Source organism: Leptidea sinapis, chromosome 16 (genome assembly GCF_905404315.1).
Source record: "Leptidea sinapis chromosome 16, ilLepSina1.1, whole genome shotgun sequence".
Lineage (NCBI taxonomy): Eukaryota > Metazoa > Arthropoda > Insecta > Lepidoptera > Pieridae > Leptidea > Leptidea sinapis.
This window is the reverse complement of record NC_066280.1, coordinates 6575725-6588041: the sequence shown is the minus strand read 5'-3', so window position 1 is coordinate 6588041 and position 12317 is coordinate 6575725. Positions and strand designations below refer to the sequence as shown.

At 32.4% G+C, this 12317-nt stretch overlaps 1 protein-coding gene across 5 annotated transcripts in view; it reads left to right on the top strand.

Annotated features, from left to right (window-relative positions):
* Positions 1-12011, top strand: part of LOC126968704 (CUGBP Elav-like family member 4) — a 737944-nt gene extending 725933 nt beyond the window's left edge. For 3 of the 5 annotated variants that reach the window (XM_050813785.1, XM_050813789.1, XM_050813788.1), the window contains 4 exons: positions 1623-1700; positions 2411-2587; positions 3084-3250; positions 4532-12011. In XM_050813785.1, coding sequence (XP_050669742.1) covers positions 1623-1700; positions 2411-2587; positions 3084-3211 — 383 coding nt within the window. In that variant the 3' untranslated portion in view covers positions 3212-3250; positions 4532-12011. The remainder of the gene's footprint in view (positions 1-1622; positions 1701-2410; positions 2588-3083; positions 3251-4531) is intronic. The other 2 variants (XM_050813786.1, XM_050813787.1) reach the window with 2 other exon arrangements.
* Positions 12012-12317: the final 306 nt, after the last annotated feature.

Genomic DNA, 12317 nt, shown 5'->3' with positions numbered 1-12317 from the left:
AACGCTTGTACATAATACACACTATTTTTTATTAAATTCTTTGATTCCGGATAAAATGTTTAACTTTCCTGTCTAAAAAAAAATATTTCAAATCATTGGCTTCGCTGTATTTATCGTTTATATCTCTTTTATAAGCTTTACTTAACTCTTACTCCCAGCTTGGATACTGAATGAAATTCATTCAATTGTGAATCTATGTGTGGGTGACTGAATCTATATCTCATCAATACAAACTAAATAAATCTGTTGCTGTATATATGCTAAGCAATATTAAAGTTGGCAGATTATTATTATCAATGGTTACTACTTCATCAGATAAGTTTAATTTAATTTGTAGCTATTCTCGTCAAATAAACAAATAAAATAAATATTCCGCAAGCCTCCCCTAATTTGACACAAGACAAATTAAACATTGTAGGTACCTATTGGTTTTCTCGAATATTCCGAAATTCACTCAAATTATTCTAAAATACAGTTCAATTGTTTTCCCCGACTGACTCAATCGTTTCCCCTTGTTCCCGTAAACTTCTTTGACAGTTCGTTCAAATTGAATTTTAATTCACTACAATGTAAATTGACTTTGTAAGATAAATAATTGAGCGCAACAGTAAATACGGTGCTTTAAAGACATTACATTAAAACGGATGATTTATGGATATCAGCCATTAGGTTGTAAGATTAAAATAAGAAAATAGTAAATAAATGGTTGTATTGTTCTCATAGACTCATATACTATAAATTCAAATTCAAATATTTTTATTCAAAATAGGATGTGACATCACTTATTGAAAGTCAAAAAAACTACCACCCATTCCAAAATGAATGCCTCAGGCCTGAGAAGAACGGGCGCAACAAACTCAGTAACATAATAGCATATAATAGCTCTATCTTTGGCTTTTAATGTCCATCTTTAGCCTGGGATTCTAGCCTTATACTATACCTTATATTATTTTAAAGTGGACTCTCTGATTTAGCAACCCACGCAGTGAAAAAAATGTACCCAAATCAATAACATCTTATAAACTTTTTGTTATATCAACATGATTTGGCTTAGAATATGAAAATCGCTATTCCTACTTTTAAATTATTTTCACGCACTCTTAAATATCTTAACGAAATTGCGATGTGGAGGGTTCTTAAGAACCTTGGTTAACACAGGATCTTGGGAGACTACCTATATCGGTACCATATCGCCGACTTTTTGTGCCGTCAAGGAGTAGTGTGTTATTAATTTTATAAACATTATTGTATTTCGGCTTAAATAGTGCCGTATTAAAATTACTGGACAAATAAGATTTACCATCGTATGCTGCTCACATAAGTTTTTCAAGAATCCTGCCCGGCACTGCATTGTAATATGCGTATGACTTTTTCCCATAAAAAAATTAATAATATGTCAATAGTAGGTACCAAAGTATTTGACAAAAAAACGTACTTAAGCTTGTTTTATTTGCCTACTTCTTTTGTTTGCAATTTTAATTTTATTGGACGTATTAAGTATTTTGTTGGTTATGTCAATGTCAATTTCTTGCTCAGTTGTGTGTAGGTTTAGCCATAACTTAGTGACTGCACGCAATATAATAGGTGTTCATTGTGAAAATGTGCAAATTAATGTTCAACAGCTTATCCAGCAGTATATGGACAGTTTCCGCAACCGATACCGCCCCCGATGTCGACTATAGCACCGGCGCCGAGAGAAGGTAAGTGGAGACCTGCGTTGAAGTAGACCCCGATAACATCATCACCATTAAAGCACAACTAACCTCACAAAAATAATGAATTAAATTTAATTAATAATTAAAATTAAAAATGTCCTTGACTAGATCCATACTTTATTGTTTTAAATAGTGGTTTTAATATTTTGTTTCGTTACTGATTCCAGCCGTTGAAATACTTATCGTCAAATTTATTTAATACCGATTAATGAATGAATATTCTTAAAAATAATATTTCCAAAATAACTTCTAAATGAAAACTCCAATTTAGAACAGACACTTGTACAATATAAAATCTGACAGACTAAAAAATGTAAAAATAAATTCTTACAAAAAATTAAAACTCTCTTAAAATAATATATTTTTGGAAATTTAAAGCTATTTCTAGTTGTTGACTAATTGTTAACACCGCAGGTAATTACTTGACACTGACATTCGGATCACAGAGCATTATCTCTCTACGACTGTCGCTGTATCTGTTATGTTGCATCTGTGTTCAATGTTTCGATGTAATAATCAGAATGAAAGAATATCGTAGACAGAGCTCAGAAATATACACTATCATTGCTAAACTGCTTAAGTCTGTTATTCTTTTTGACTGACATTGTATATTGTAGTTAGTCCCATCATGTTCATATTTCATATTAACATCACCTGCATTTGTGTTCAGAGGCAGATTTGTGAGTTCTTTAAAGATTTTCTTGTGTTCCCAGGATGCTCCATCTCGGGGCCCGAGGGCTGCAATCTATTCATCTACCACTTGCCCCAGGAGTTTGGTGATGCAGAACTGATGCAGATGTTTTTGTCATTTGGGAACGTCATCAGCAGCAAGGTTTTCATCGACCGTGCCACCAATCAGAGCAAATGCTTTGGTGAGACTCATCTGTTTAACATGAAATTCATTTATTTTTTAAAACATTTTAATTTGTTTTGCTGTTGAAAAAAAAAACTTGTCACTTTAAATTCATTTTATAATTTTCTTTGGAACAACCAACCTTGACATTCTCATAATATTTCATCCTCATTAACATAATACGTGTTGTTCATACACATAAGGTTCTCAACAAACGTACGTACAACAAAGGTATGATTAATTTCCTTGTGTAGTATTTTCATGAGGATTCAGTATGGGTAACCTATAACATAGCATATATCCCTGAAAATCGGGCAACGATCCTATGGTCCCTCTGACGTTGTAAGATATCATTCATGGCGAGAAGAGCTTGCTAGAAATGATCGTATGCTCTCCTATTCTATAAAAATATTTTATTAAAAATGATTTTTATATGACCAATTCAGAACAATTCCACGTCGATACATATGTATAGTAGACAACTCGGTTTTAATTAAACAAACATAATTGTATAGGATTCGTATCGTTCGACAACCCTGCATCAGCACAGGCAGCGATCCAAGCCATGAACGGCTTCCAGATCGGTATGAAGCGATTGAAGGTTCAGCTGAAGAGACCTAAGGATGCCCACCGACCTTACTAACACGAGATCCCGTCCGCACGCGTCTACTCTGTGCCCCCGGTTAGTATTTATTTTAATTTATTGCTTTATATTAGTTCCTAAATTACGGACAAACCAAGCGAGCGATGTGCCGTCTATCGTAATATTTTTCTCAATATATGGTAATGTTTCTTAACTGGTATTAGTATTTTTTGGTCACATGGACTCGCACACCTAGCATTTTCCATACCAATGGCAGCCATTTTGTAATTCGGCATCTCGGTTTTTATCGACACATTGTTTGCAAAACTGATACACACTTTTGTTTAATTAGAGAGCTAAAATTTTAAAAGGATTTACGGTCAATGAGATATATTCCTCTGACAAAAAGTTGAAAAAGCGGTCAGACACTGGATTTTTAGGCTGAGATAGATCGTATTTAGACTTTGCTCAGACTTTACTTACGTAAAAATTTACTGTGTGTGATAAAACGCGAACTTGACTTTTGCATAGGGACGGTCTTAGCTTAAGCTCAACATAATTTCAGCTATCAAATGACTATAAAAACGACATTAATAATTATGCTAAGCTTACACTCACCTAAGTTCTACGTAAGTAAAGTCTGGGCAAAGTCTAAATACGCTCTAAAGATCACCTTTAGTACTAAATAGCGCTACCATTAAGGTACAGCTCCCTTATAGGGTTTTCCATCCAGACCCTTTCTCTCAGGAACGTTTGAAGTTGATATTCCCTTCAACACTCCGACGTACGTTGCCTTTAAGTTGTAAATCGTAATCCACAACCAGATGTATTGTTATCACTGTCTTCATAACTGGGCATACTTCACCGAGATATGAATAGATAAGTCCATAATAATGAGGTACGGCCATTTCAGCCTCATATTGTAATCAAATCATGGTTTTGGGGTTTCCTGTTTACCTAGAACCAAAATCTTGACAAATTTCATAGCATATGATGACTATAACCTGGCTCAGTGTGGTCTCCTCGTACCTATATAGTCTGCTACAGACTTAGTTTTTAGTTTAGATATTTTGTGGACAAGTGCGTCAATTACAAGAGAAAAATCGTTTTAACCTACGTAGCGGCAGGGACGCCAGAAATTACGATAAATAACAGAAAGTTTGGCACACTACTTCAGTCAAAACAGTATTTATAAAACCGCTGTTGAGAGTAACAAACAAATTAATCTTTATGTTACTTTTGGCCGCGGTAACATAAGTGAATTGTATTTTTTTTAAATAATTAATGTACTGACAAGGTGCGACTTTTATATTTGTTATATGTATAGATGTATGTTGGTTTTTCTATACTTGTATATTAACTTAAAATACATTGTTTCAGTGGGCCACCGTTGGAGATATTCCACGACGCGTCGTATGCCACATTTACAAGGAATTTAAGATAAATATGCATTTTAGAGAATAACAGGTTCTATATCAAACTAACAAACAAAATGGAAGCCCACCCGGCGAGTATACTATATTAGTTACAGTAATTTATTAATGTCTATTGATCATTGCGTAGGAAAGCTTCATTATTATCATTAATTAATCATTAAATTACTCTATTACTTATTATATACAATTTATTAAATTTGATTAAATTATTATTATTATTATTATAAATGACACGTTATAAAATTTTGTCATTCGTAATCATACTTCTACATCTAAGTACTTAAATGTTTAACTTGAAACTTTTAACTTACACTAGTTATTTGCTTGAACTAAGCCAAACTGAATTTATTAAGTAAGTTGAAAATGTAAGGAAAATGTATTTTATTGTATATTAAAAACATTATTGTGAGGTTGTAGTGCCGCATGTATCTTTACAGAGTTGTTGTTTTATAGATGGCGCTAAATTAATGCGGCGTGGTTTTGGTTTTATTAGTAGGGATTTCGGATAAAGATACTGCGTGCGCGACAACCAAATACTTACCTATTTAACTGTTGTCTCCCTTCATATAGCCACGAGTACAATAACGGAGTGTAATTCATATATTTTGTTAAATTTTATTGTGTGAGGATGTTAATTAGGCCTTTTACACTAAGTAGGCTTACCATAAGCTGGGTGTTATTAATAACATTAACACCTTTAATTCTAAGACGTCGGCAATCGACAAAAGTATTGAGACAATAAATGTCAATAATCTCTGATCAATTACTGATATTACCACAGAACTTGTATCCATCAGACAACCACGTAATAAATAATTTTTCGTTCGAATAAGCCTTAAAACATCTAAATAATATATATAGATACTAATGTTAAAAGTAAATATGGCGAAATACGTTTTAAATCTTAAACAACAGCTTACGGTAAGCCAGTCACTGTAAATTTTCATCATAAAACGTTGAATAACTATAAAATTATAATAAAAATTGTTAAATGTTAAAAACGCTGTGTACAAATTAAAGTGCACTTCATCAAACATTACATATGGCCTTCGTTCTCAAACAATTTGTTGTAAATTCCAAATGGGCTGTGATATAAAAACTTATAAACTATATCAACAAAGTATAATCTCATGTACAGAACGTTCGTCATTGCGTTGTATTTTATTTTTGTTCTAATCGTGGCTTTGATACTAAATTGTAATTGTAAATAAACATGGAGACTAAATTTGTTGCTACGAAAGAATTTAATCGAATTACCTTAAGTATCTAGATAGTTACCAAACTATAAAATACCTCACTAGCGAGATAAATTCATTCATGTGGCAACATTTTTAAATTTACCTTGCAATTTGATTAAACTTAAATTGCAGGGTTTTAACTTGATCCATGGGTACGTCAATTCTTATAGCATGTTATAATATTAATTTTGATGAGTGTCATGTTTTGTACGTCATTTTGTTGTAACGTACCTATTCGTGTTAGAATGTTAAAGGTGTAAACAATTAATGTGGCCTGTATCCAGGGAGTCAACAGAGACTTAGGACGCAAGCTAGTGTTAATTCTTACTAAAACAAAAATAGTTTCGTAATCAAAATGTACCAATATAAATAAACATAATAATGAAAGTTTAGATGTAATACGTGCGCGTGGGCGGTACCTATCTAGACCAGAGCCAGGCTGCGACCGGCTGCTATTAAAAAATAATTTGATATGCTATAAATATGACATTCTTCACTCAAATTTATAGCATTAGATAATTAAGAATGTAAATAAACATTGAGTATTTCAAGCTGTACTTAGTTATACCAAATATTTCGAAATTGATGCCATTTTAATGGTTCTATGTACTAATATCATGTTTGAGTACATCAGGTATCATGCAGAAATGCCTCAAAATTATTTAGCTTCTATACCTTTAAAAAAGAGCATAAAATACGTAAATACAGATAGCCTATCAGTCGCTACGTATTTTGAATACTATTATAGGATATAAATTTATATTTTATTATTTAGATACACGCTTCTATGTCAAAAACTGTAAATTTCCGTCCGCTCATGTTTGACGCATGATTTAATTGCCTTTACTTTAACGGAAGTTAAGCTATTTCTGCATAATACTAATAATGTAGCAGGTTTCGTGTATGATATGAACACACGCGGTCTTCACAAACCGTTGGGATCCATCAGTATGGAGACGAGAGAGAGGTGAATATTCCGTGTGTCCAGATCATGGGCGGTGGTGTTACCCTAGCCGCCTCTAGTCAAATATTAACTCAACATAAACATAGATTTTTATATTTACACAAAATAATATATGAATTATATTGAGATAGTGTTTTAGATTTAGGCGTTTATGATTTGATGGATAAGCTCTGTATATTAATTGGATCGTGATATTCGATTCGTGTTTGATTTCCGACACGAGTTTTTGAAAACATTCACGGCTCGTGAAAATCCTGGCTAATACAAGCTTGGGATCAATCGAATATCGCAATCAAGCTTTCTATTATAATTCTATAGAAAATACTTATAAATTATTATCAATATTTAAACATAGATTTCCTAGTTCTTTTATCTTAAACTAAGTAATAGTGCAATACGTTGTTAAGCTTTTTAAATTGTTTTCGAGCGTTCTTATATTTAATAGTAGCGCCATTTATGTCCCATTATACCTACTTTTTGTTGAATAATTATATAAAATAAGTTAAATATTTAGATCTCGTAAATTAGCCGAGTAGAAGGCGTTTTACACGAGACGATTTATGTCGTGCCGATGCATTGCAAATGGTACTTAAGTTGTTAGTACTTATTAGTATTTATTACATGCGATTTCCGTCGCATTTTGATCATTTATTTTGTCAGAGTCGAGTTCGTGTTGAACTTACGACACGGGAGACGTTATAACTTGAGTGTAGAGAGTCCGGCTAGCGTCGAAGTCGAACGTTTTGGTTAATAAATTGATGCCAAATGGGAACGTATACTTAGTACATATTATATAAGTATATCAATATCATGAGATAAGGTAGAGGTAAAGGGTCGGATGGCTCGCTGACCTGCTGGCGGTCTGATTGTACAGATAACATAGTATTTATAGTATTATATTGATCAATCCAAACGTTACGCATCACTCATTAGAGGGAAATTGTGTCCTTTCCGAATATCTAATTTAAAAATGATCGCCCGTTAAGTGATTCTAGGATACAGGGTATGCTTTGCAACGTAATGTATTTCACGTAGATGGCGATAGTGATTGGCGAACTTTCTCATTCCGGCGCTTGAAATCATTGACGAAATGGCAGTAAGTGTATGCTTCATTCACAGTATATACTTATACCGGCACTTACCATATACCTTTACTTACTATGACGGCAAAGGCGCCCGCGCCGATTCACTTTCGGGTCCACTGTTATGTAGCCTAACGCAAATTTTATACTCTCGTAAACTATCGTAAATTAAATTGTCATCGTATTTGATGGATTATCTCATTAGAAAATTTATACTGTCTCACACGCACGGCGAATGTAGGTACTTTATATAGGTATACTGTACGATATGTACCGATGTTTGATGATTGGATTAATAATTAACAAGGTTGAAATATTGAATTTGGAACCGTCGCGGTCTTATCACACAAATATAACGCGTTTCTTAATTTTCTTCTTTCATGTCGTTGGTACACGATCAATTATGCCATTTCTAGGAAAACAATAATGTTTGAAAACGACCTAGCTAGTAAGATGAATGCCAATACTTTAAATCATAAAAACTTAGGGTTGAAATTAATTAATCATAATAATATATGTATAGGTATCTATTTATATTATTACTTAACATAATATGGAGAGAGACGCATAGTGCTTTTATAAAAGTAGAACTTAGTAAAGATACGAGACGATCTAGTCATTATCTTTTATCTCTTTCTTTTATTTATTTTAAAATCTTTCGCTTAGCATAGTTTAGCTTCAAGCACGCACTAATTTATCTACATTTAATTAATTTTCTTTTACACTCTTAACGTAAGTACCGGAAGTAATTGTAAAAACATTGGCTATTGTAATAAGTTATCCAGAATATTGTTTCGTGTTTTATATTGTATAATCAATCGTAGAATAGATAAAGTAGTTACGGATAATATCGTGGTTGGACACCATCTGTGTCGGTATTGAGTAGGGAGAATCTAATATTAGATGTTAGAGCTACTTGACAAGAAAAACTATAAACTAACCGCCGTCCGAAAACATTTCGAAAAACTTATCATCTCTTGTCTACGTGTAATTTGTTTTGAATACTGGATCCGTTACTCACTAATAGCCTAAACACATGATCGGACTTGGTCCGGCCGAACCATCGGACGCGGTCCGGTAGCGGACCAAATTTGATGGTATGTCACATTGTCCATTGCCCAAAATTATTATTATTACCGCCCGAACTGTAGTCCGGAGGCGAAACATCCAATGTTCCCGCCGTACCAAATCCGACCATGTGTCCAGGTTATAAGCCTGTGCTATATTATTATAATGATCATAGTTTTTTGATTTGTTACGACGAACTGTAAATACACAATGTTAAAGTAATATGACGTCATATCTCTAATTTAGGAGCTTACTAGCCTTTTTCCTCGAGTCTTCTCGGGCGGGTGACAGGGTGTCGCTGTTTATATATCTAGTAGGAAAAACTACAAAACCATTTTTAATAAAATGCATCCTTGATACAAGTCCGTTCTAGCAGTCAATATAAAAATATTGCACGAAATATTTTTCGAATTGCGATTGCTATAATTAATTTTCTTCGATTCCAAATAATTCATTCGTAATTTTTATAAAAACATTCTTAAATCTACCATTTGTGAGTTTTGAAACTATTTGTTACATAAAAAGTGCTACTGTGTAACACAGTAAGCGATATAAACATCTGATAAAGCTCTTCAAATAACACTATATATACTATTACCTACATTTATGATTATGTCCAAATGTTAATCATTAATGTAATAATTGCTAGATTTTATTACTCATGTCGTCTGAAAATACATTGTTCTGGATAACTTATGTTATACCTACTAGTTAGACATTATTCATCCCTCTTCCTTATCACAAACTCTTCAAACAAGTGAAAGTAAACCCTTGATGCACTCAGAGCATACACGAGGTACATTCAATATGGTTCACACACATAGTGTTAGTTAAATTTATAAATAAAACGATTCTGTAATACGAGACATAATGGTATTAACAGTTGCCTATTTTACGAAATATTTTTTTTTTATAGAGTCGAAATATATTATATGTTAAACTAAAAATGAAACTTGTTCCTTGTCGTGGAAATCTGGTAAATTCGATTGATTTGATAGCATTAATGATAATCTAATACAACAATATAACTCAAGACAATAAACATATAAAACTACAATTCCTACTTATAATAATGGATGAACACAGTTTAAAAATTAAATGATGTCAATATTTTATTAACTGTTAATCTACGAATAACCAAATTGAAAATAAAACTTAAGCACGAGATTGTAGTTCACATTGTCTTACTACAACTGTTAATTTAAATAAATTTAATAAACTAATGCCCACCATGTGTCTATTATGTAATTCAATTCAAAGTCGTAAAATGACTACTGTCTTATCTATATCAAAAACGAAACTCCCAGACTGGCTTGTTTCATTGTCGGGGCAACTGTGTTACCCATTACGGGCATAAGGTATTATTTTCCCTAAAATACATTGATAATGAGAACAAATTGTTTCCTTATAAATAGTGTAAAATATGATACCTCAGTAGGTGTCTGTGATATACGCTTATATTATGTCCTTTATGCTCAAGAACACATCCTTGAACCTGGAGCTGGTTATATTTCCCGCAATCGTCTCAGTTAGCACTCTACATCCAAATAGTTAGGCTAAATTGAACGTTGAAGTAAACTCAATGTTTGTATCTATATTAATAAAATGTATGTCTAGACGAATGAAATTTATAAAACGATTTGTAATTTATAAATATTAGGTACTTATCAAGAACAATCAAAGTCAGTGGTTGTGTTTATGTTCTTGCTATGCTTGCAACATAATTATGTGCAACTTTCCTACCGGTTTGGGCTGTAAACTGTGATGGATTGAGCCATCTCCCATGACCAAAACAAATAGTTATTAGTGGTTAATATGTTATATTGACATAGGCGTCATCACGACTGTACGATAGGTACAGTATTTATAACATTACAATGGCCTTTAATTACTTTGCCTACCTAACTTCTGATGAACTAAATTTTACTGCACTGCACTCAATTAGCACCGTATAAAATTAGTTTGGCTTTAAAATTAATCGAATTGTCAAACTAATTCAATTCAAATGACAGCCATCGTGCGGAAATGTCAGTTTGGATTTATCATGCTACGGCCACACTACCTTAACGTCTACCGGCATGTGCCGCAAAAACTGTATTACAACTACGTAATGCTTTAATTAAAGCCATAAGTGACTATTATCAACTACGTTAGTGTGGCCATGGCGTCAGCTGTGAACGACCCACTCATAATATAGGTACTTTGACTTTAAGAGAGTACAAACAGATTTGTTATTTTATTGCTACAATCTTTAGATTAAAAAATTGGTGTAATTTAGCTAGTTGATTGTTTATATTGACACGGTTCGAGAGTTTTAGTAGAATGATTCTACTTTGTTGTTTAAATTTAACATAAATCGTATCCGTGTCGGATATCTTGTATCACAACATTTAGTCCTAGATAATATTGTATTTATTTTAAGTTCATTTCCTTCATTTCATTCACCAATGATAGGTCACAGTTTCTTTAAGGCAGCTGTCAAATGGCACAAACACAATATTTATAATGTGTGCTTATCCTACCGATTGTCCATGCCAGCTGACATTTGAAATAATGTTACAATTACTTAATAACACCAGAAAGGTTTATAAAATAAATCCAGAACAGATCATACTTTTTCATACAATTTCCGCATAAGTGTTGCACGTTTCAAATGTCAGAAGTTAACTTAATTAAGTAAGTACTAGATAATCAATAAAATGAAAGTTCCCTTTAAAGCATTTTATAGCTAGGCTATTCGTATATCATAAAATAATATTGTTATATTTTGCCAAAGATTTCTATTGTAAGATAATTACAAACATCATACATCGCTAGATAATAGCGATTCATTACTAGTGTAACTCGAGTGATTGTCGGCAGGTGAATACAATATATTATGTGGCGTTATTTGAAACTAATACAATAATAATTTGCCTACTTTGCATGTTTAGTTCATAAACCTATTATCAAGTTATGTATCAGACGTATTTCGAAACTAAATAACTATTCAATTATTTATTATTATACACTTATTACGTTTAGTATGCTAGAAATATGAGGAAGGATAATAAATAATTTTAATTATATTAATATTGTCTTTTATTTGTCGATATCCGCATAAAAATTTACCCGAATTATAAAATTTCAGTAATTCTTACAAAGTCAAATAAACAAACATTATTCAATACGGCTTAAAATGAGCTCTTTTGAATCGTCACTATAAATATTTATTTTAAACTAGCTGACCCGACAGACGTTGTTCTGTATATAATAAATTAAATAATGTTTTTATGAATTTGTCAATAATAATTAAAATATGTCCATAGAAACCAAATATATATGGAAATAAGAATAATTGCTTTACATTGTAAATTTTCTCCCACAATGACAACAGAC